This window comes from Narcine bancroftii, chromosome 11 (assembly GCF_036971445.1).
Source record: "Narcine bancroftii isolate sNarBan1 chromosome 11, sNarBan1.hap1, whole genome shotgun sequence".
Lineage (NCBI taxonomy): Eukaryota > Metazoa > Chordata > Chondrichthyes > Torpediniformes > Narcinidae > Narcine > Narcine bancroftii.
In genome coordinates, this window is record NC_091479.1 from 16,342,958 (window position 1) to 16,368,300 (window position 25,343).

At 46.5% G+C, this 25,343-nt stretch overlaps 1 protein-coding gene across 12 annotated transcripts in view; it reads left to right on the forward strand.

Annotated features, from left to right (window-relative positions):
- The window catches only part of LOC138745555 (uncharacterized protein C15orf39 homolog), an 83,211-nt gene extending 59,963 nt beyond the window's left edge, over nt 1–23,248 (forward strand). For 11 of the 12 annotated variants that reach the window (XM_069902697.1, XM_069902702.1, XM_069902699.1 and 8 more), the window contains 2 exons: nt 7,704–11,257; nt 20,272–23,248. In XM_069902697.1, the coding sequence (XP_069758798.1) occupies nt 7,750–11,257; nt 20,272–21,350 (4,587 nt within the window). In that variant the 5' untranslated portion in view covers nt 7,704–7,749 and the 3' untranslated portion in view covers nt 21,351–23,248. Of the gene's footprint in view, nt 1–7,703; nt 11,258–20,131; nt 20,170–20,271 lie in introns of all 12 variants that reach the window. The other variant, XM_069902708.1, reaches the window with a different exon arrangement.
- The last annotated feature ends 2,095 nt before the right edge of the window (nt 23,249–25,343 follow it).

The following is a 25,343-nucleotide window of genomic DNA, read 5'->3' on the forward strand; positions in this document are numbered from 1 at the left end:
CTGTTCTGATGTTAAACGTGTGGATGATTGGAGTCCGAGAAGAAAAGTTTGGATGAAGCCGCCCAAGTTTGTAACATGCCTGAAATTCACAAATACAAATTAATTTTATTTAAGGCTTTAAATACAAAGTATGTTTTGCTGACTCCATAATTCAAGAATCTTTTACTGCCGTGTAATAAAGCAAATGTAATATTACACAAAATTGCATTTACTCTACTGTAAAGCTGGCAAAGATTCCCCATCAGCAGAAATTGCCCTGAGCAATAAAAGAAGCAAAAAGGGGGTCCCTTCAGGATCACCGAGGGTCCGTGGATTTGTCTCCAGCGCTCCCGCAGTCTCCAGTCCAAATTATCGCTCCAGATCCAAATCTCCCAATGCGATCACTGCCAATGCTCATGAGTCCAATAAGTGTACGCTGGGGATGGGGAGCATGCTTCTGTAGGGCATCAAGATAAACATTGCTGTTGAGTGGTGCCCACTCAGATTGAAATCTAACTGCGGCTGCATTCTTGCACACGAATGACTGCATTACAAACTATTGGAGTTTAAAGTTCAGAATCAAAATATATAGTCATGAACCCTAACCATCTCACAGATTTTTAAAAAAAAAAACAGGAGGCCGTGTCTTTAGTTCATTGATCATTCAGGAATCTGATGGCGGAGGGGAAGAAGCTGTCCTTGTGCCGCTGGGTGCTCGTCTACCTTTTCCCCAATAGTAGCAGAGTGAAGGGACCATGGCCTGGGTGGTGGGGGTCTTTGACAATCGAGGCTGCTTTTTTTTTTGCGGATGACCTCGATGGATTGAAGTCTGGGTGCCCATGACGTCTCAGGCCGAGTCAACAACTCTTCGGAGTTTTTTTTCTTGTCCTGAGCGTAGGCGCCTCCACACCAGGCGGAGATGTAACCAGCCAGAACGCTCTCCACGGTATAGCTGCAGGAGATTTTGAAAGTCTTTGGTGACGAACCATTGGTGAATCTTTATGATTGCCTCGGCACGGAGTCTCAAGGATGTTGACACCAAGGAACTTGAAGCTCTTGACCCTCTCCTCTACTGACCCCTTGATGAGGGTTGGTCCATGTCCTGATTTCCTCCTGAAGTCCACAGTCATCGCCTTGGTGCCGCTAACATTGAGCGCAAGGTGGTTGGTGTGACATCACTCAGCTCGCTGATTATCTCCCTCCTGTACGCTTCCTCATTGCCGTCCTGTGATTCTACTGGAAACGGTAGGGTCATGGGCAAATGTGTAGATGGCATTTTTGGCTATCTATTTAACCATATAACAATTACAGTACGGAAACAGGCCATATCGGCCCCTCTCATCTGCACCGATTTAAGTGATTTTCTCCAGTCCCACTTACCTACACTTTGCCCATAACCCTCCCAATTCGCTCTCATCCATATACCTATCCAACTTTTCCTTAAAGGACAAGATTGACTTTGTTGTGACCACCTCTTCCGAAAGGTCATCCCACTCAGCCACCACTCTCTGAGTGAAGAAGTTCCCCCTCATGTCACTTCTAAACTTTTGCTCCCTAACTCTCATCTCGTGACCTTCTATTTGTATCTCCCCTACCCTCAAGGGAAAGAGCCTATTCACAGGTACTCTATCTATTCCCCTCATAATTTTAAATACCTCTATCAAATCCCCCCATCAACCTTCTACCCTCCAATGAAAGAAGACCCTAATCTACTCAATCTTCCTTTGTATTCTAGATTCTGAAATCCAGACAACATTTTAGTAAATCTTCTCGACACTCTCTCCCTACCTTGTTGATATCCTTCCTGTAATTTGATGACCAGAATTGTACACAGTATTCCAAATTTGGCCTCACCAATGCCTCAAATAGTCTCAACGTCACTTCCCAACTCCTATATTCTGTGCTTTGATTCATAAAGGCCAGCCTATCAAAAGCTTTCTTCACCACTCTATCAGCATCGAAGAAGATCCTGCCACACATATAGTACACACATATAGGCAAGAGATCACAGATGCCGGAACCAGGAGCAAAACTTTAAAACAAAACCCAGTGGGTCAGACAACATTCAGAGAGAGAGAGAGAGGAATGTCAACATTTTGGGGCAAGACCCTGTGGGATCTCTGGACCCTAGTGATGATGTGTTAAATTGTCATGACAACCAGCAAATCCAAGGACTTCAGGATGAAATCAGGAGATTTTGCTTTTACACAACTCGTAATAATCCCATATAAGTATGTGTAAATAATCTGTTCAATTTCATTAACAAGAGACCAACGGCTACAAAATACCATTAATCGATCACTCAGCCTGCAGGAAGAAGCTATTCCCCAGCCTGGCCATCTTGATTTTTATGCTGCTATACCTCCTTCCTGATGGAAGTGGACTGAAGATCCTCAATGGTTCTTTGAGCCCTATTTAAGTGCTGTGATGTTGGCGTCAGTGAAAGGAGATCCTGTTTTCCAGGATCTTGTACGGTGTGGGGTGGGCAGCTCTGTCTGGCGGGCATGAAGGGCAAATTTCATTTCTATTGGATTCGATGACTCAGAGGTCCACCTTCAAGGCACGTATGCGTCCTCGGCATACAATATCTTTGCTGCTGAGGTCGGGGTGAGGATGGTTGCCATAGGTGAAACTACTTCATATTAGTTCTGAAGATGACTGTCGTGGCTGAGTTGGTTAAAGCGCTTGTCTCAATAGGAGATCGGGAGTTAGAATCTCAGTGGTGCTTCATCTCTTAGTGTAGAACGGTTAGCACAATGCTGTAACAACGCCAGCAACCAGGGTTTGAATCGGGCACTGTCTGTACGGGGTTCGCACGTTTTCTCTGTGTGTGGATTTTCTCCAGGTGCTCTGGTTTCCTCCCACCTTGCAAAACATACCAGGGATTGTCATTCATTTGGGTGGTGTGGGCTTGTGGGCCTGTTACTGAGCTGTGTATCTCTAAATTAAAAAAAAAAAATTGGTTGCACTCCTGGGAATTCTGCTGGAGTGGAGGTGAAAGAGTTGGGCAGTGACACAGCCTTCTTTCTTGTGAGTAGTTGCTGCGTTGTGGACTGTGGGTCACCAGGAAGTAAATACAAGCTAATTTGAGGGGTGTATAGTTTCTCCCCAATTGGTGGCGTCAAAGGCTGAAAATAAATGTAGCTTCATGACATGTCTTCTGCATTTCGCTTGGAGATGACGTGTCCCAGTGGTTCTCAACCTTTTCCTTTCCACTCACATACTACCTTAAGTAATCCCTATGCCATTGGTGCTCTGTGATTAGTAAGGGATTGCTTAAGGTGGGATGTGGGTGGGAAGAAAAAGTTTGAAAACCCCTGTTTTAATTGTACCTCATTGACTCATTATGTGCACGGTTTCAGAACTCCAAAGGAAATGGGCCAATTACAATTTTTCTCAAGCAAAATATTTCCGTAACAATTGGGTCTAGAGCAGTGGTTCTCAACCTTCCCTTCCCACTCACATCCCACCTTAAGCAATCCCTTACTAATCACAGAGCACCGATGGCATAGGGATTACTTAAAGTGGGATGTGAATGGAAAGAAAAAGGTTGAGAACCACTAACATATCCTAAGATGAATGGAGGGTTATGCATTCGGCACAACACTGGGCCAGAGGGCCTGGAGTGTCTGTAGATTTTAGTGTAGTGTGAAAATTATTTTGGTTGAACCTTGGAAGGATGGAAGGCACATTACGATACAAGGAGCTGCACCTTGGTGATGGACAAGGACCCTAACATTGACTTTACATACATCAGGAATAACCCTCTGTAGTTCCTGCATTTGTTTCCTCTAAAGATGTTCATGTCATCACAATTTACCCCTTTAAAGTGACGAAAGAGATGATCGTGGACTTCAGGAGGACCAGGAATGACTGCCCTCCACAAAGCATCAATAACTGTAGTGGACAGTTCCTCAGAGTTCACTTCCCCAGGGAAAACATTTCACTTATCAGCAATTGCACCTCCTGAGAAGACTGAAGCGGGCAAGGCTACCGGCCACCATCACGTCACCATTCTACAGGAGCTCTACCAAGACTGTCCTGGCCGGCTGCATCACGGTGTGGTATGGTTGCTGCAGAGAAATGGATTGGAGGTCAATCTCTCTCTTTTCACTCTGCCTGTCTGCATCTCTCTGTCTCTCTCACATAGATGAGGACCCCGGCTCCCGTCGGGGAAGAGATCCAGGAGGATCAAAGCCAGCCCCACCCGGCTGAGGAACAGCTTCTTCCCACGAGCAGCGAGGCCAAAGGAACTGCTCACACTGACCACCCGAGACTCTTGTATTCGCGACACAGCAATTTATGCATTTGTTTGGATAGTTGAATACTTGTCCTGCATGTGTGTTGTGTCTCGTGTGTGCGCGCTTTGCACCAAGGACCAGAGAACGTTGTTTTGTTGGGTTGAACGATCAGGACTGGTCTTCTGAGAATGACCATGTCTGAGCTGTTCCGGGATAAGTAACCTGGTTTTATTTAGCACGTGTCACTTTTCAAATTTATCTGAAACTATAATAAAACTCTGAACACTGATAAATAAGTTAAATCTTTTATTTTCCCTTTGCAAAGCAAGTGGAACCCAGTTACAGAGCCTTGCAATGATTTTCACCAAGTAATGAGCATAGCACAACCACCATTTTATAAATAATCAAAAAGGAGATACTCTGGGTGCACAGCATGAATGATGTCTCAAAGCCACGTTCTTATCATAAAAGGGGTTGTCTTCTATTCCCATCTGCCACCAAGACACAATGTTTCATTTTCTTAACTCAACCATTGCTTAGTCACGCTTATTTTGCTTTATTGCTTCGGCAATTCCCCTCAGTCCTTGCAAGACGTAAAAGCAGTGGTGTGGGCTGGGGGGGGGGGTGGGGGGGGATTGTGGTTTTATGTAAGGGGAAGTTGTGTTTGCAACTCAAGGTGGATAAAAAGGAGAGAGGCTGGAAAACTGGAACAACCCACAGAATGCTGGAGAAACTCAGCAGGCCAGGTATAGTCCGTGGATAGTAACAGATAGCCTATGTTTCAGGTTGAAATCTTTCAAGAACCCTCCAGCATTTTGTGTGTGGAGGAATAGGAAATCGGTAGATGTATCTGGATTTCCAGGAGCCATTCGATAGTGGGCAGTAGGCAAGATGGCAGCGAGGGGGTGGCCACAAAGCCCGAGCGGAGATGAATGATTCCATTTCAGATTGGCAATCCGAAGCAAATGGAGCGTGACCTAAATTGATACCGAGATCTCGGCTATTTTTAACTAAATTGTACGTACAGATGCTCCTCGACTTTCGTTCTGACAGACCCATCGTAAGTGGAAAAGTTGAAAAAGAATACAGTGCAGCACCTACCGAACATTGTGGCCGACCTTAAATGTCCTCATACGCACCACTTACCATTGTCTATAGCTGGGCAAATTTACCTGAAACGCAACAGTCTCACCAACACCACCATGTGGCGAATTGTGGAAAGTACAGTACGAAGTGACTACGTACGGGTACTTTCATTAGATGCATAATCGTTCCACTGTAACTTCAAAAAATCGTAAGTCGGACCATCGTACGTGGAGGACCATCTGCACAGTGAATAGTGTGGTGACTGCATCCCAATTTGCTGATTACACAAGAGTCTTATTTTTTTACGCAGCTGCTGCGTTCCAGATAATTGCCGCCATTCTCCCCGAACGCATGCCGCGTAAAAAGGGTTGGAACGGGAATGCAGACGCCATTTCCATTCCGACATTTTACCTCCTCGACCCCCAGTTAGTTTTCGCGGCCCGCCCGCGGTCTGTGAACAATGGGCAAACGAACAGGACGCCCAGCCTCCTTACATACCGCACTCTGTCTAAACTCCCGGAGCGATACTGATAATTTGGAGGTCTGATGTGAATGGCCACTCCCGAGACGTAGGGAGACGCTTCAGAATGGAAAATTCACACAAGTTCTGTTTTTGAAAAGTTTGTTTACAGGTTATGAATAAAATTTTTTTTAATGTGGAAGCGTTCAGGAGGATCACACAGGATTTTGACAGAAAATGCATCTCAATTTGTTATTAATACAAATTGGCACAGTGGTCTTTAGTAAAACAATCCTGACAATCCAGTTAAATTGCAATCTGTAAAAGCTACATCTCATGGGGAAAGTGACTCAGGAGGCGGACCTTGCCTTTGCATTCATAATTTAGTGCATCATGTCGGGGAATAAAATGACCAAATTCTCTTATTTTCAATCAGAATTGGTGCAGAATTATGTTCTGTTCTATTTTGCCCCTTTCGAGCCAACTCCCTGAGACTGAGAAGCCGATGTAAAGCAAGCAAAGATAATGTTGATGAATTCATAATAAATAAATAAAATCAGAACCAGTAAAGACACCACACTGGAGAAACATCTTTATACATCGTGGACACGTCACCAACGTTTCAGGCTTAAGCCCTTCAAGGCTGAACAAAATGTGGGAGGATGCTTGAATAAAATGGTGGAGGGGAGGGGCACAGCCCACAGGTGGCAGGAGGTGGGGGGGGGAATGGCTCTGGGAATGGAGAGGGATAGGGAAGAGGGGGAGACTGGAGAGGGGCCAAGCGGAAACTGGAGAAGTTGATGTTGATCGCATCAGGTTGCTAGATGAATATTAGGCGTCGCTCCTCCAGTTTACAGTGGCCTTAGTTTGGCAGTGTACACCATGGACAGGCACATAGGCGTGATAGTAGTGTGCAGAATTGAAATGGTTGGCCACTGTCATTAATGTTGTCAAAGTGAAGATGCTCGATGAAGGGATCTTCCGGTCTACATATACAAGCGAGGTGTGGCTTCTAAATTAAACCAGATGTGCGGCACTGTAATAAGGCTATTTCGGCCCTAAGCTAATCGTGCCACCAAAATAATTTTCACTCGTATAACGCGCACAAGCATATGATGTGCAGAAAATCAAATTGTGTGTGCATAATATGCATATGCCGCGTGGGTGTACTATTCTAAATTCTGACTGGCAAAAGCAATTTGGATTTAAATGGACATGGCGCGTACCAGGATCTGCCACAGTTATTCTCCTGCAATTAACACTCAGTCGACTTCCCCCAGAGGTGTCAGTTGCCCATTATATAGATGATATCCTGCAACGCATTAACAAACTTTGGGAGAGGAATAAATGAAATAGATCGAAGACAGGCTTTAGGATTTTAAGCCTAATATTGTCTCAGATCGGAAGCACTTGATCTCCTCCCTAGGGGGTGTGTCTGGGCAATTGAGGTGTAGAATGTCCTGTTTATAAGGACGACCATGGGACTCAATACAAAGAGATATTCCCAAGATCAAAATTTCCCACACCCTCTATAAATTGCGCACGTTCTTTTATTGCCGTGATTACATTCTCATCCTCACTATAACATTCCAAGGCTCGCTAATAAATTCTGGCACGTCTTTCCCATGGCCGCTATAAATTGTGCGTGTTCTTTCATTGGCGCTATTGTATTCCCACGCCTACTATAAATTGTGCGCGTTCTCTCAACGTGTAAAACTATTCTAGTATAGCGCACGTCTATAACGCATGGCAGGACTGCTTGGTTTGTAAAATACTCATAACGCGGGCATTATATGTGTGAAAATATGGGATCTGAACATGTTCTTACTGACAGAATGATGAAAATTAAGCAATTCTTGATCTGTGTGCAGGTTTTAGTTGATGACTAATGTACATTCTGCGTTTCTTTTAATGTTTTCTCTCTTTTTCTGGTTAAGGCTCTTTCCTTTCATGTGGATTATTTAAAAGACTGGAAGCATCGTAATGGCCAACAAAAGAAACGTGGATTGCGTGGACGCTCTGATCTGTAGCAAGATGCCTCGAAGGGACAACAAACCTGATCAGTTACCGAACGGGATTTGCAAACCCACTCCCCTCGCCAGCTACTCACAAGAAAATTCCGTGCAATACACCGGATCTTACTTAGCGTACCATCTCCGAAATCAAGAGAGAACCGACCCCTCCGGAGCCTGGAGCCAGTCACAGCCCTACCTGCAAGTTGCAGGTGAACCCTCTGCCCAGCCGCAGCCGGTGGGCGACCGTTTGCATCAGGCCGAACCCGAAGCTCAGTCGCCACGATCCACAAGCATGAAAGATCAGCTGGATTTGGTCAAAGAGTTGATGATTGTCCGGTCCAAGTGGGTCACCTTTGTCGAGCGGCAGAAGAACCTGAGGAGTGATCAAAGCCGCTCTGGCGTTCTCTGCCCAGCCTCAACCGGGAAACACAACCTGACTGGATCCGATCTGGGCGCGGGCCAGAGCTGTAGAAACGTAGCATTCCCACAAGCAGTGTACAGAAGTAGTATTTGTTGTTCTGGGGTCGGCTGCTCTTTGCAAAACTCAGATCACTTTCACAGAAGAGGACAGGAGACTGAATGGAGAATGCCAACCCCTGTCACGTCGAGGTGCCTAATTGCAAATAATGATCACTTGCTCCATAACCAACAGTACGGCAACTCGCTCTCAAAAAATAAATTGCTCCATCACGGATCCAACATTGGACAGGCCAGCTCTGTGGGCAGAATCACCAAAGATGCCGAAGCGCAGTCATCCTTGGGCCACGGATTTGGACCGTACAATGGGAATGTTCTGCAGGATCCCAGGTATTCCTTGTTACCCTATGAGAGCGCCAATGGAACTGTGCCAAGTCACACATCCATGCCCACTTTCCAAAGCCCTCCTCTGCATGTGTACTCGAAAGGGCAGAAGGAGCAGGCGCCTTTTTACTGCGATAAGCGGACGCCTCCAAAGTTTCCAATACCGATACAGCCCAAGGTGGTTCACTCTCATAACGCCACGTTGAATGCAGCTCCCTATTCGCTGTTACACCCGCGAGGATACAGGGCCCAACCGGTCGGATGCCCCTATCCGGTTCGAGGAGTAGTTGGGCAGATGCCCGTATCTAATTCCACATTTGTCCCTCAGCTAAGCCCAGGCAATCCTTACCCACCGCAATCTGAATCTCTCGGGTACCCAGTTCAGCCCCATCTGCTACACAACAGTGCTCCCACAACAGGACCTTCAATTCATCCCAATTTAGAGACTGTACCGCAACCGGGGCAGCTTGGGTTGCAGAGCCCTTCCATTAGGAATTTGTCTGCAGCTCCCCAAGATCCAGCAAGTGCAAATACCCCCTCACTGGATGCACTGTGCTGCAGGCTGCGTGGCGTTGGCGACGCACAAATGGATACTCCGTGCTACAATTCATTAGCTGCACCTCCCAATAAGGAATACATTGGCCACCCACAGCTAATAAGCAAACACAGTGCTTTCCAACCAGTTCTGTCTGGAAAACCTTTCAAGGGGCCATTTGAGAGACCCGCTGTCTCCCTGGCAGATCAAAGACCAAAGGACATTTACACGCACGAGTTCAATCCAAGCACTGATATTTCACCCAATTGTAATCATGGAACATCGGCGTTCAGTAAAGAGAATGAAATTACCAACAGCATGTTGGTAGACTGTGAACTGGGGAGTCCACCAACGAGTTACAGTATTAGTCCTAGCGGAAGAACGTCGGAGGTGAATTTCTTATCCGCACACTCTTCTGAGGCTCACAAGAGGCTGTCTGCCTCTTCTCCACCGATGCCAGTCATTAATAACGTGTTCAGCTTGGCTCCCTACAGGTCTTACCTGGAAGCCACTGGGCTGTTTTTCACAAGTTGCCAGAAATGTCAGTCAGATTGCAACAAACCTTTAAGCTGCTCATGCCCTTCAGAAAGCCAAACGAACCTCTGTGGCACTGCTGCGTTCGCGAATGCAGACTTGCACGAGGAAAGCCCGATGAAGCTCACCCAGGTGATCGATGAACTACAATGCAAGGATGCTGAATTAAAACAGAGCAACCCATCGGTCTGCTCAGGAGCCTGTAGCAAAGAAACTCTGTCGAGAAAGAAGAGAGAGGGAGGGCAGCCAAATCCCGCGGCCTCTCTGGATCAAGATGTTAACTTGTCCCCAACCCTCGGGATTCAAAATCCTACCCCCCGGCCAATTGCGAGCTACCAAGTTGACAACGATGATCCGACCGGAAAGCTTGAGATGACCAAAGCGGACGCTGAATCTGTCCTGGACCTCAGTGTTAAGAGTAGAAGTCAATCTGTGCAGCCACAATTCTCAGCTTCACCTGGGCGTGGGGAAGAACCAGAATGCATGGGCAAAGAGCTAGGAAGCACAGGAGAAAGGTCAGAGAAGCTGGAAAATAAAGGGGAGTCCACTCGTCACGGAGGGGGACCGAGGAGCGAAGTGGGCGATACTCGGCCGGCACCGCCATCAGTTCCTTGCAAACCCGGAGAAGAAATCAACAGTAAAGAAGTATCAAACGAAGATAAAGAAAACACCGCGGGATCTGTGAATCGTAAGGAATCAGAAGCTCATTTGGAGAGCAGTGGGGCAACGGCAGTTAAAACCACCACCAGCAGCTGTAGCCCCCTCACTGTGGCCCTGAATAGATGTGAAGTACTGAGACCAGCCCCGACTAGAGTGGAGAGGTCCAGTCTTTCTCGCCTACCTGAGGGCCCTGCTGACATGAACATGATAACTGTGCTTGGATCTGTCAATCCCTTGAGATTGATTGTACCTCTGGAGTTGGTAGTGCCGGATGAGGCCAAGTCGGTGCTGAGCCCCACCCCAGAGGTCAAGAAGTCCTCCTGCGAAACCAAGGTCCACATTCCGAGCTGGGGCGAGCCAGCGCAGAGCGCGGGCGACATGCACACGTCCTTCCTGGCTCTGCATCAGAGCTTGTGCTGCATGGTTGCGCAGTCTGTGGCCGAAACCCCCGCGGAGGACCTGCAGGCGCGCTTGCGGGACTTCGAGGCGCGGAGCCGCAGCAAGGAAGATCCAAAGGCGAGGTCCTCCAGCAAGTCCAAGAATGGTCCTCGAAACGAGGCGTCCAAGTCGCAGGAGATGTGGCTCGGCTACGGACAAGTGGCGCCCACCATGCGCAAGCTACTCTCCCAGCTGGAGACGTACCTCTTCACCAGAATGTGCCCCTTTCCCCACGTAATAAGGGCCGGCGCGACCTTCATTCCAATCTATTTGGTGAAGGAGAAACTCTTCTCCAGCCTCAAAGGCACAGCGATTGATCAAGTCTTCCAGGAACACAAAATAGAACTACGACCGACGACTCTTTCAGAGGAGAAGAAATTACAGAACGAGTTACAGCTCCAAAGGTGCTCGTCCAGACTAATCAAGCTGCTCTCCCTGAAGCAGTTGCCCCAAATCTATCCGGATTTGCTGAATGTTCTGTGGTATTCATGTGCAAAGATTCGTCTTGGTGAGTAGACGCATGCTCAAGGATTCTCTGACCAATCTAATGATGCGTTTTGTCATTATCAAGCTTCATTTTATCCAAATCACAGGATGCTACTGTAATTTGAAAAATAACCCATCTTAAGTGCCAAAAATGGACTAAATCCCTACAGTCACTTGCAAACCCACCCTCTTGTTTCTTTGCCATACACAGAAGCACTGGAGAAGGGGTAACCAAAGTTTCAGCCCTGAGCCCAAGGTGTGTGCAAATAGCAGGCAGGCGCCCAAGGTTGGTGTTGGGTGGGGGAGCACTGAGGTAACGGGGGACAGTCCAACATTTGCTCAGCTTGGGGTGAGGTTACTGGTGCCTTCCTGCCGAACGAACGTTAACCTCCTCCGACGTAGCAGCCGAAAGCGCTGCTTTTATTGCGTGGAGAGCTGCTAGCATACACGAAGCTTGGCACACATTAGTGACGCGGGCGGGTGGAGAACCATTAGAATGCCTCGCATGAGAAGCTAGCGGTGCTTGATGCAGGCTAGCGACGGGGGCGGGTGGAGAGTCACTAGGAGTGTGTCAGCTATTGGCGTGGGGGGGGGGGGTCTGACGGCGAGCTTATGGGGAGGGCACAGCCCCTCGCTTTGGGAGAGTGTGGGAGGGGAGCAACGCCCACGGATTCCCTGAATAGAAAGGTGGGGGGAGGGAGATTGAGAAGAGGCAGGGAGAGGAGCAGAGGCTGATGGGTGAATATAGGTGGGGGGGGGGGGGAAATGGGTGAAAAGAGCTGAGAAATGATGGGGGCAAGAGGGGTGGCTCCGAATGGAGAGAGACAAGGTAGGGATTTAACAGAATCCTCAGCTTTTTAAAAAATCTTCTTCCACCCTCCTACCGATCACCTGTTGATCCTGTACCCCTCTCCTGCTGCCCTTTTATTCAGTCCTCCTCTCTTGACCGGGGGGCTTAAGTCTGAAACGTTGGTCGCCCGTTACTCTCTGTGGATGCTGCGTGAATTTCTCCAGCACGTTTTGCTTCTTGCATGGCGATCACAAGCGTCTCTAGACTCTCCTGTTTCTCGCCACAACCCCCTCCCCCCACCTCCTTTTGACCCATAACGCCATCGTCGTTAAATCGATTGACTAATTACACTGGACGATGAAGATTTTGCTTCCTGAACACTTTTGGGTATATTTTATGGATTCTGGGCAGCTGATCACAAAAATCGCCGTGACATTTTCCTACCACAGTCCGCTTGTTGAGATACAACTGATTTTAGAGGTTCAGAACTTGGAACAATACAGCACGAAGATACATGGCGACCTTTTGTGTCTTATTTGATGGACGGTAAATCTGGGAAGAGGCACCGAAGCGTTCGGGGTCCACACGACCAGATTGCAAAACAGCCTTCTCCCCCAAGCCGTGAGGCTTCTGAAAATCCAGGGGGAGGTGGGGGGAGGGCGACACAGGCCTAGCATATGTGACATGACATTTATCAGTTATTTAGAAGAAAAAAGTTCCTTATGCAATTTATGTAAAGAACCAGCTCCACAGTCCAGAGAAACCCCATCTCGTTTTTCACTGCACGGTTTATGGTATGGACGACAAGTAAACGTGGCTTGACTTGAATATTTCTAATATGATAAGATGTATTTACTCTTCCAGATGAGATATAGTTTTACCTTTTTAGAGTAGGTTAGCCGGGTATTTTTATACAATACAAGATTTTTTTCTTCCACCCAGTACAGTGGAGGGGGGGAATCGAGTTTATACTGTTTGAAGTTTTATATTAATACATTCAGTTTTATTCCCTTGTATTTCCTATAAAAAGATTGTTGTGGGGGGGGAGAAAAAGAAGAATACAGCACAGAACAGGGCCTTCGGCCATTAATGTTGTGCCAACCCATATATTCCTTCCTAAAAGGAAAAGTTCTAAACCTTCCCTCCATTTTTCCTTCATCCTTGTGTCTGTCTAAGAGTCTCTTAAATGCCCCCAAAGTTTCAGCCTCCACTACCATCCCCGGCTAGGCATTCCAGGCCCCCACAACTCTGAGGAATAATTTTTTTTAAAACTTAGTCTTGACATCTGCCCTAAACTTCATTCCCTTCCCTTTGTTCAGATGTCCTCTGGTGTTTGCTGGATCCTGCTCTGGGAAGTCGGTGCTGGCCGTCCACCTTATCTATGCCTCTCATAATCTTGTAGACCTCTATCAAATCTCCTACACTCTAAAGAGAACAGTCCCAGCTCTGCTATCGTTACCTCATAAAGACTTGTTTTCCAATCCAGTAATATTCTGGTAAATCTCCTCTGCACCCTCTCCATTACCTTCCAATCATAAGATGACCAGGATTGAACACAATGCTCTTAAGTGTGGCCTCACCAAAGATTTGTAGAATTGAAACATGACCTCTCTACTCCTGAATTTAATCCACCTATTAATGAAGTCCAGCGTTCCATAGGCCTTCTTAACTATCCTATCAACCTGTGTGGTGACCTTGAGGGATGTATGGATTTGGACCCCAAGGTCCCTCTGTTCATCCACACTTTTAAGTAACCGACCATTAACCCTGGACTCTGCCTTCTGCTTTCTCCTCCCAAATGTATCAACTCACACTTAACTGGATTGAAATCCATCTGTCCAGCTCTGCATCCTGTCTATATCCTCTTGTAACCTTCGACAACCTTCAGCTCCATCCACAACTCCTCCAACCTTTGTCTCATCCACAGACTTACTGACCCATCCTTCCGCCTCTTCATCCAGGTCATTTATAAAAATCACAAAGAGCGGGGTCCCTGGAATAGATCCCTGCGGCCCCTCCACTAGTCGCCGACCTCCAGGCAGAGCACTTTCCTTCCACGACTACTCTCTGCTTTCTTCCAGCAAGCCAATTTTTTAAAAAATCCACACAACCAAGGTTCCACTGAGCCCCCCCCTGCCTCATGACTTTCTGGATGAGTCTCTCATGGGGGACCTTGTCAAATGCCTTGTTAAAATCCATGTCGACCACAGTCTAAGTCTACTAGTATATTGCCCGCAAAGCAGGCTGTTTTGGTCAGTCCAACCTGCACTTAGTGCAGTTGCTATACTGATGTTGTCTTGGGCCTGGACATGCTTAATCAGGATAGATGTAGCCAGGGTATAAAAGTGGTTCAGATGCTGAGCATTACACATTGATATCGATGAAAACACATGTTGATGCACATGTTCTTCAGGCCATACGATAGTGAGTGTATGTAACAGTAGCATTTATGGTCTTCAGGATGATTTAATACAGTAGAAATGTCTCATCAGCGTCACGACATTCTCTGTTACATTTGTGGCGAGGGTACGTTTAAGGCTCAAAGGCGCAACGTGACCGCACTTATTAAGAAAGCCTATGAGCTCGACTTCGGCTGTAAAATTGGTGGCCAAGACAAACCCCTGGGCTCCTCACATTCCTTGGGCAACATGCGTAAGTCCAACTAATGCATGGCGTCAGCGCCACCTTTCGATTGAACACGCTAAATTCAACAGATGTTAGTTTAATGTTTCTACGTGATACATCAAATCTGAAATTATCTTTTTGCTCAGCTTGAAGTGGTCCAACGTAATCCCCTTCTTTTGTTCCAGGAAGCCAACCTTTTGGAAAAATTTTGTTGATCATTGTTATCCCGCATGCTAAATAATTGCAATTTTCATCTGCACACTGTTTCAACTCCTCCATTAAATGGTTAATGATTGGATCTTGCAAAGTACATTAAACCCCTAGACTAATTGAAGGAAACTAATCTTTTTCACTTTTCTTTTGGAGCAGAGTTTCCTGTCACAATCATCCAGCAGGTGATTGTATGGAATTTGGAACTGACCTTTTGGAAAACCTCCTCAGTAGAAGTTTTCTACCGTGGTCCCCTTTTTGCAGTTTCAAACCCTGAACACCATGTATTCCACCGGTTATTTTTGAAAAGACAGTATGAAACGTTAACCCTGGCCATCGCAGTTCTGTTGCTTTCTTTGGACGATCTCACAATTGGTTTTGTCAAGATTTAAGCATTTTTTTAAAAAATTGGGGTGCAGGGCTTCAATTATGGAATATTTGGATATTAGATCCAACGTTGATGCTTTCAAGCCAAAATTCTGTGTTAACTGAGCATAAAATTGTGTATTTGAGTTTGATAACATCGTCAGCACTTTATTGGGGGGCAGTCGGTGGGTGCATTTTGACAATTTTCCAGTTTTCTGGCTGCTCACTTCCTCATGGATGACACCAGGGGTGCCACGGATGCTGGATAAATGGCCACAAACTCCAAGCGAGACCTTCTCCGGAGGATGGGGGAAGAAATTCCACCCCAACTTCGGCTCTCCATACCCGACTACTTAAAAACTGTCCCCACTCCAAATCATTTTTCAATATAAATACCTGAGACTGAAACTTTTCAAGAACACGGTTCCAGGAAAGAGATTTGTATTTAATGGTTTGGTTAGCAGGGACAATGTATGTGTTCTGAACATGACTTTACATATCACCTAGTCTTCCAGCACAGACCCAGGCCCCAATCTGTCATTGCTGGCTAAAGTAGTCCCACTTGCTTGTGTTAAGCCATATCTCCCCCCCCACCCCCAAAAACCTTTTTTGGTGTTGTAAGGGCCACCTGGCTTCTGGCCTACTGGTGGCAATGACTGATGCCCTTCTTACACAGAGATCCCACTTAATTAGCTTGTGAATGACCCACCTTCCAAGTCGGCTCAGATCGCTCGCCCTGAAGCAGGAAAAGCCGAGTCGGTGCGTCCTTTTGCATAGCGGCCCAGCGTCCCGGTGCAATTCTGTGTGATGTATAACGTACGTGCCGTATAATGGGCCGTCCCTCACAGTTCACTTATCTCATCTTCTCCTCTGAGGGTAAGCCCCTCCTCCTCCCCCCCCCCCCCACCCCCCCATTTAGCTGATCTTGTTCAGTTAATATGTCTAATCTTGTATCCTGACCTCGTTGCTGCCGTTTCAAGTTTGAATCTCCCGCTGGTAAGTCGTACATGCTCATCAGTGCATCACAGCCTTCGACCGTCCTGGGCCCAGGAAGCCGGGTACGCCTTTCAGACAGGAGCTGATGCAAATCCTATCAACTCTAATACTACCTACCTTGGCGGGTGATACACGGGATAAAAATGACCCCCCCCCCCCATCCCATGTTCGTTGCGTTTACACAGGTAAGTGAAGCAGTTAAAAGGCAGTTAATTCCTGTCTTTTAATGGCTGTGTAAAATCGGCTTGAACAATATTTTCAAGTCAAGGGCTGCTCTGAGAAACTTTTTATCTCATTTAAAGCATTTTATTTATCATTTTTTTTAAGGAACAGGAAACACTGCAAGCGTACACCGAGCATAAACACTCCCAATCAAAATTAACGCTCAAGCCACGTTAAGGAAGACCCCCTGTTCCTAATGTTTCTTCGCCAGTTTCCACATCCTTGGTCCCTGCCTCCACTCCAATGTGGTTTCATGCCTTTGTCTTCAACTGCAGCGACATCAAAAAGCCTGGTTCACAAAGGCAAGTGGTTGACCTGACCTCAGTGAATTGGGAAGGCTCCATGGCCCACATGGAGCTACTGCTCTAAATCTTTCCGCGTTCCTGTCTAGACGTGTTACAACTGCCCGTTTCCCATGGCAGCTTGTCCCATGCATCTACTCCACTCCCTCTGTTGTGGGGGAGGGGGAGCTGCTTGGGCCCTCTCTAAATCTCCCTCCACCCCTCACTTTAAATCTGCTGGTGTATTAATCATTGATGAAAATTACAACACTGCTCTACCTGCAGCATGGTCAAAAGTAACGGTGGTGGTGAAATCCAGGTGTGTTTTGCATCCTTATTTTTTCTGGCTTGCTTTGCTGCTTTGTCTCGGCTCCTCTGTTGTGCAAGCTTTGTTTTGGAGCCGGTGTTTGTATTGGCTGTTTTCCATTTAGTGGATGCGAGCTGTCGTAATACAGGAAGATGAAATGAGCACAGGGTTAATTTTGGCCAAAAGACCGCACGTGCATGCAGCCCCGCCTTCACAGGATCGAAGATGCCCTCGAGTAGGAGTGGGCAACTTTTTGTTTTTTTTTTAAACTCACAATTCCACCTTAAGCAATCTCTCTGGCTTCGGTGCTCTGTGATCATGAAGAGGTTGCTTAAGGTGGGATGTGAGTGAAAGGAAAAAGTTTGAAAACCCCTGTTTTCATTGTCCCTCGTGGATTCGTGATGTGCACGGTTTCAAAACTCCAAAGGAAATGGGCCAATGGCAATTTTTCTCAAGCAAAATATTGGGTCGAGAGCAATGGTTCTCAACCTTCTCTTCCTCCTCACATCCCATCTTAAGCAATCCCTTCCAAATCACAGAGCACCGATGGCCTAGGGATTACTTAAAGTGGAATGTGGGGTTTTTTAAAAAAGAAGGTTGCCCACTCCTGCCCTAGAACATCGCAGCCCACCTCATCTGTGACGAACAATTTACTCTGCCAAGTCCAATCAATCTGCCACGGGGACAGAGGCCTCCATACCCCTCCCAACCATCTACTTATCTAGTCTTAAGTGTTAAAATCAAACTCGTGTCTATCACTTGGATCTTTCCATACTCTCACCACCTTATGAGTGAAGAAATAACATTTGACCTTTCATCTTTAACCCGCTTTTAAGATGTAGGCACACAGCACGGTAACAGGTCACGCGTCCGTGCTGCCCAATTGACCGACACACCTGGTACCTTTTGAAGGGTGGGAGGTAATGGGAAGCCCGGGGGAAATCCCACCCAGACATGGGAAGAAAGTAAGAGACCGCACGGGCATCAAACCCCGTTCCTGATCGCTGCCACTGTATCGGTGTTTCACCAGCCACTACGTTAACAGTGCCGCCCTTGTCCTCGAGTTATTGTCTCATCCGTTCTCAGTGGTAAAAGCCTCAGTGCCTGTGCCAAAGGTAAAGATGTACAATTATTTAATCTGTGCACAAGGCTTTAGCTGTAGGCAGCAGAAATTGCAGTAGGTAATATGTTGAATACGGAGGCTGGTAGCGTTGAAGAAAATCCTGAACTTACTTGTTGCATCTCCAGGCAGACGGGACCAGGGCAGGTGTGTGGGGAAATAGAGGAGATGCAGATGAGGGCTTAGATGAGGGGAAGCCGCGCATGTTTGAAAGAGGAGGACACCTCTTCTGGCACAGAAGACCTCATCCTGGAAGCAGGTCCTGCGAAGAATTGAGAGAATGGGATGGCATCCTGACAAGGTGTGAAGAGGAGTAACTGGAGTGGGGGTTTAGTGGGTTTATAGAAGTTGTTTGTAGATCGTCTCCGGAGATGGAAATGAATTGAGAAAGAGGCGAGAGTGGCCAGAGATGGACCAAGTGAGTTTGAGGTTGGGGTGAAATTTGGCAACAAAGTGGATAAAGTCGCAGGAGGCGGCGCCAATTTAGTAATCGGTGTCGCATGGGACAAGCTGAAGAGTCTTCTCTGCGTTGCCTTATATGCGCGGGAAGGCAGGGACCCATGGCTACACCCTTGGCTTGGAGAAAGTGGGATGAGGTTAAAGGAGAAGTTGATGTGGGTGAGAGCAAGTTCTGTCAGGAGTTGGTGGGTGGGGGGGGGGGTGGGAGAACTGGCTAGGTTCTGAGAAACAAACCTTTTGTTTGGGGGAAGGAGGTGTATAGGAATAGGATATCCATGGTGAAAATCAGGCAATTAAGTCCAGAAGTGACAGATAGCATGTGAGACCTCATTCCAAGTGCCTACAAACCCCTGCCCCTTTAAATCTCCACCCACCTCATCCTCTTGACATTCCCTGGGTTGAGTAAAAGTTGTCATGACACGAGTGGTAAAATGCAAGCTCCCTACCAAAAGTCAAGTACGCATAACCCTGATTGGCATATGGAGTAAGCTAACTTGTCGGTATTTGCATTGCCTCTGCTTTCATGCTGGGTCCGCTTTCTGAGCTATGGGCATTTGCTCTGATCCAATTCGAAGATCAACTTCCTCGTTTACCCTTTTCTATCCATTGTTAATCTCTTCTTTTTGGACTCTTTTTTAAGTCTATGAAAGTTGCTAAAATGGTCATTGCAGCAAATTTTGGGACGTGGACGTGCGAAGGATATCACTATTTCAATGACTAAACTTCGTCGATAATGTGCAGGAAAGGAAGGCAATATTGGATTAGAGATGGCATGGTTTGCTTCTTCAAGTTCCAGGTTGTTTTTTTTAACACGGTAAAGAAGCAAAATGCAGAGATCAGTTAAAACCGGGCAAGGGTGAGGCTCATTCATGAGTTTGATAGCTGCATAAAAAGAAGCCACCTTTTAATCTGGCGGGGGCGTGGTTTCGTCCGCGTGCCTGACAGGGTGAAGAGGGTGTTGCGGAGATTTCAGAAGGTCTTGTAATAACGTTGGCTACTTCTCCAAGGTAGCGGGGAACGTAGATTGGTTTGCAACGGTCTGTGCTATCTGCAATCTGAATACAAGATTTAAGATTTGGAAAATGACGTGCCTGTATATTTTTAATTGCTTAAAATATTACGGACCTTTTGTGCTTTATTTTTTAACGCAGGCTTAAAATCAAATTCAGTTGGCGGGTTTTGATGCATTTGCTGTCGACTTGAAAGTTGGCTGTTCAGATTAATCTTCCTGTCCTGATAACTGCAAATTCTCCGTTTTGTCATGGTGCAAAATTATTTATTCCCATCAAATTTAGCTCTTCAAAGAAATTGTGGGAAAGGCGGGGAGAGACATCACTTCCAAATAGAAATCTCATATGTTGTTTTTAAGAGGATATTAGATGAATCCAGACATTTTAATACTAATGAAATCCTCAGCAATTTGATAGAACAAATATTGCGCCGACCTACTTAAAACATATATATTGGACGTCTTGCATTTAATAGCTAAAGATAGCTGTAAATAAATTTTTATTTTGCAGATCTACCGACACATGTTGGTCTAGATGCGCCAGTCCAGGTATCTTTTAACCGGTGTTTTAAATGCCATAGCTCTTGTTTGCTTTGATGGTTTGATTTGCTTGTCCAAAATGCTAACCTGGTTTGCATCTTGCGTTCCTAGGTCTGCAAGAGGATGAAAACTTGAAGAAGACTGCCGTCATTCCAACTCCAGCGGACGAGAGTAGCGCCAAAAGCCTCACCGATCCTGGGTCAGCTGGAAAGAAAAAAGCGCAGAAGGAAACCCCGGCGGCAAGGCCCGGCGAGAAGCATGGCGAGCCCAGCCCTGGGGCAAAGCTAAGAAAGAGACGAAAGCGCGGCAGTGCTGCTGCGCTCGCCAGTTCCAACCCTGCGCGCGCCCATCCGGCCAGTGGTTCGCCATCTGGACCTCGGGCAAACTCCTCGTCCGTTGACCGATCGGAAGCGCCCTGCTCCTCGGGGCCTGCTGGAGACGCGGCGTTGCCCACGGAGCCTCGGCCTGTCCCGCCAAAATTACAGAAGAGCACGACAGAAGAGTTTTTGGAGAAAAGGGCTCTTGCGAAAAGTGACTTTGAAAAGAAAGGCAGTGCTTTGGTTGTTAAGTTGAACAGAGTGGTCATCAAAAATGATGATAAAGGAACAGCCATTCCCTACTCTGTGAAAATCGAAGGATCTCAAATCAAAGGATCTCAAATCAAAGGAGCTCAAATCAAAGGAGCTCAAATCAAAGGAGCTCAAATCAAAGGAGCTCAAATCAAAGGATCCCAAATGCCTATAAAGAAAAGATCCACTGCACTAAGGCCAACGAGAAGCACATCCAAAATGCTCCACCTTCGGGACTCGATTGTTCGGCTAAAATTTGAGAAATTTGTGCAAACTGCTCGGAAAAGAAACTTAGTATTGAAACCAACTACCACGAGAAAGTCTTTATTCACCCGCGGTCCCCAACAGCTGTGGGAGAGGAAAAGTTTGAGGCTTCTAAGCCGCAGGAAACATCAGGATGAAAAGTACCCAAACTTGGTGGGCAAGCGTATCAGGCACCTGTACGAGGAAAATGATAAATCAGAGTCTTGGTATAAAGGTGTAGTGCTTAGAGTGTATGAAAAGCACCAGAATCCTTTAAAGACTGTGTTTGAAGTTAAATATGATTCTGAACCTGACTGGCAGTATTACCTTGAACTCTTGCAAGATTATGAGAAAGGGTGGCTGAGGGTTGATAATTAATTGTTTTTTTTAAATAAATGAAGAGAATGACCACTGTGGAAATTGAAACAGGCACCTGCAGATTAAGAGAATATATTTGGGGTTTTGGTAAGGAAAGATGGCCTTTCTGCAGGAAGTGATACCTCGATCAGACTCAAGTGATTGTCCGATTACAGGAATCTGCTGTAAGGCAGACGGATTTGCCATTGGCAGGAATCTTCTCTTACAGTCAGAGAAAGAGAAGCAGAGTTCCCCCAATCCCGAGTGTCCATGGATTTGTCTGGCTGCAGCCACACCGATTCCAGTCCACGCCGTCACCTCGACGCCCTCTCGCATCCCGGTTCTGATACCCGGTGCTCCTTCAGCTAGTTTGGAGCAGCCCGGTGGCGTGAGTCGTCGTCCCCGTCCATCCCCGCCCCCGCCCGACCTCCGTCTCCAGTAGCCTTTGTGGGTTACCCTCCTCAAGTCACCAGCAGCCCCGCCTGCACGGATCCTCCACCCCTCGCTGGTCCGCTGCCGTAGTCACTGTCCCATGGGCTGTCTACTCTGCTTCTCCTTCTCAGACAGAGGGGCTGCTCTCCCCAGTTTCTGGTGCCCTGCTTCAGCCCTCCATTTCCCCGGAGTCTGCAACCAGCTACTGCCGGTGATAGGTGCCGCCATCTCGGGCGCAGACCCCCACCCCACCCCGCTGTCGTGCGAGTTAAGAAAAACACCGTTGACTCCTTTAAACGGGCCGCTTAAAGCCTGTAGGGAGTTGAAGGCAGTCGGACTGTGTAGCTTGACCCCCATGGGAGTGCTGCGACTCCGCGGCAGTGCTGCCATTTTGCAACAAAACTTTTTTTTTGAGATTAAAGTTGCAACTGAAAATGGGGCAAATGGCATTCCTGGCGTTAAAAGTATGCACGTTACAAAATTAAAACTGGAAAGGATTGTACTTCCAGGACCAAGGGAGAAAAATCACTTGTTGTGGATTCTGTTTTCTCTCTTCAGTAAAAGCACAATTGGGGTGGTTTGGATCTCGGTCTGACACATGGAAGCAACAGGATTCCCCCTTAATATGGACCGCTGGACTCTCCATTGCAGGACCATCTGCTTGGCCATTGTTGCACAAGGAAGCTACTGGAATCATAATTGATTCGTTTTGTGGAACTCGTTTGTAGCAAAAATTGTTTTCTAACCATTTGATTTGTAGTTAGTGGACGGTACAAACAGAATATTAAAAATATTTTGGGACTCAGTTAACATTGCTGTTAGTTCAACAATATTACAGCATGGGATGTGTACAAAATTCTCCCCGTGTCTGCGTGGGCTTGCTCCAGTCTCCAAAGGGTGAATTACCGCATGGTCTCGTAGGTTGGAAGGGTCACGCTTGCATCTTGCGCCAGTGATCTGCTTCTCGTCTCGAACTTTTGATCGCACAGGAACGCTTGTGCATTTTTTAAAAACCGCCCCACCTTTTGCCTTCAAATGTTACCAGTGAACATGTCAAATTGCAGTGGTAATTCTAACTGCTCTGCAAGTTGGTCTCTCTCAGAATATAAATCAATAATGCAGAACTGTCAGGTTTGATATTTTATGGTGGTAAAACCTATTTTTGTTTGCAGGAATGAAGGCAAACCAAAGGGAGTGAATCTATATGGACTAGATTTATTCATTCTGTAAAACCTGGCTCCCTTCCCCACTCCCCTCCAATAAACACATCATTGTGGCCACCTGATGCTGATGTACAGATTGAGAACTTGAGGCTTTGATAACATATTAATTAGTATAGTTACACGGTGTTTTGTATTTTTAATAACTTAGCTTTCTATCTTAGTAAATTAATGTTATTGAAACTATGTGCCCAAATGTGAAGACCAGTGTGGTTACAAAGTGCAGTGAATTAAGTACTTTTGTATAAAGATCTTAAAACATTTGAAGTTTGCCTCATTCTTTGAGTTTTGTTTTGGTTGCACAACACCCACGAAGTAGATGGCAGGGGGTGGCCTCGTCTTGTGTGGCGCGGAGTCCCCCCCTCTGCACCCAACTCCAGTCTGTTTCAGCTAGAAGAAGGGCAAGACCGTGTATGAAGCTCTTGGCACTGCAGTGATACAGTATCTTAGAAGCACAGTTTACACAGCCATCATCCACAAAGTGGGGTGGGGAGAAAAGACCTCTCTGCCTCAGTTGAGTTTTAACGTCAACACAATTAGTTTTTGAACTCATTTTTAATTATCCTTTGGTACAGCCAGATTCTTCTCATTACAATTTTCTAACACCGTAGCACCAGATGTGCATTCGACACAAGGTAGATGAGTAATTTGGCAACCTATGATGCAAGTCCCTACTCTAGGATGCACATAGAGAGGAACTCCGTGCTTCCAAAAAAGGTCTACTTGACATAGAGTTTACCAAAATCAGTGTTCTCTCCATGAGAGATTGAGTCGACTGGGGTTGTACCTGCTTGTATTTAGCAGAATGAGACGGGATCTCAGAAACTTATAAAACTATGAAAGGCTAAGTAAATTCCCGTCGGTGGGTGAGACGAGAACCAGGGCACATAGCCTTGTGATCAAGGGTAGTAGATTTAGGACAGAAGTGAGGAACTGCTTTTCCAAGAGGGTGGTGAATCTGGAATTTGTTGCTCATTGAAGCAGTGGGGGGGGGGGGGGGGCTACATCCGCAAAGCCCAGTTTGGATAGATTTTTATGTGGGGAAATTAAGGGAAAGGCAGGTTGGTGGAGTTGCACCCATCATCAGATTTGCTATGATCTCTGAATGGCTGAGCAGGCTCTGCCTTAAAAGTTCTCATCAGCAAGTCTGGCTCTGGCCAGTTGGTGGCAGAAAGCTCTTTACGCTGCTGAGGCTCTTGTTCAACAAGGCAACTAATTTCTGATCGGGCTTCGTTTATACAGCAACATTCCAGAGCATCATGGAGTTCAGTTGCCGTCCACAACTACAAAGCCTCTCGCAATAGTATTGACAGCTGATCTACCTTTCAGGGTGAACTGTTTTACGGCCTCTGAGATTGTGGCTGAAAGATGGATATGCTGATGAGAAATCTTCCCCCCTCCGTCGTCATGTAATGGACGTAGCCTTTCAGCCTAGTATAATGAAGAATACATTCATTTGCATTTGGATCTCATGACCAAACTGCTCGTGCAGATCGGTCTTGCCCTATGCCGACAATTTAATCATTTACCCTCTCAAGAAAATGGTGAGTAATGTTGTACAACTTGTTGCATTATCTACTGCTTGTTCCCGGCTGAAAAATGTGAAAAAGAAATGTTTGCAGTCGCTATCTGAGAAAAGTGGCCATGCATCAACTAGCGGAGAACAACGGCAGCATGCCTTTTCCTCCTGAGATGACCGTTGACACCCAGGTTCCAGTCGAATGATTAATGGAAGCCCATGAAGATGGTGGATGAGTGCTGGGATTGTCTGGGTCCATTTTGACCACCTTGCAGCTCTTCAGGACAATGGACAATCCCAGTGGGTGCTTTGCAAGAACCAGAATCCTCCTCCTGTCCTCGATCATTCAGACCATCAATTCTCATTTCTAGCAAGATCATGCCTATGGATACACGGTTCTTTGAGTACCTTCCAGGTATCTCCAGAGCTCCCGTGTGCTTCCCCTGCTGCACTTCCAGGACAGCTACTCTTGAAGTTCATTCTCTCCTTACCTGCAGGTCTAGTACAGGGAACTTGCTGCAGTGAGTTGAAGACACAAAAAAGCAAGGAATTGATGAAATGAGATTTCCATGGCGTTGCCAATAACAGCCAGTGTATATTTTGCAATGCACCTGGCTTGATTCTCTACAAGGAAAAATGAGCTTCTATGTCCAATTTCTGTTTGTTTTGTAGTTCTGCAAATTTCCTTGCTTCCTCTGGATCCGAGAATAGTTTTTTTTTCCATAAGATCGTTTTCGATGTTTTGAACTCTTTCCTCCTCTTCAGGAGTTCAAAACTTATGTCTTTTTAGTTTGCAGTCTTTTGTACTCTCGTTACACGTCTTCATCTCTCAGTCTATTTTGT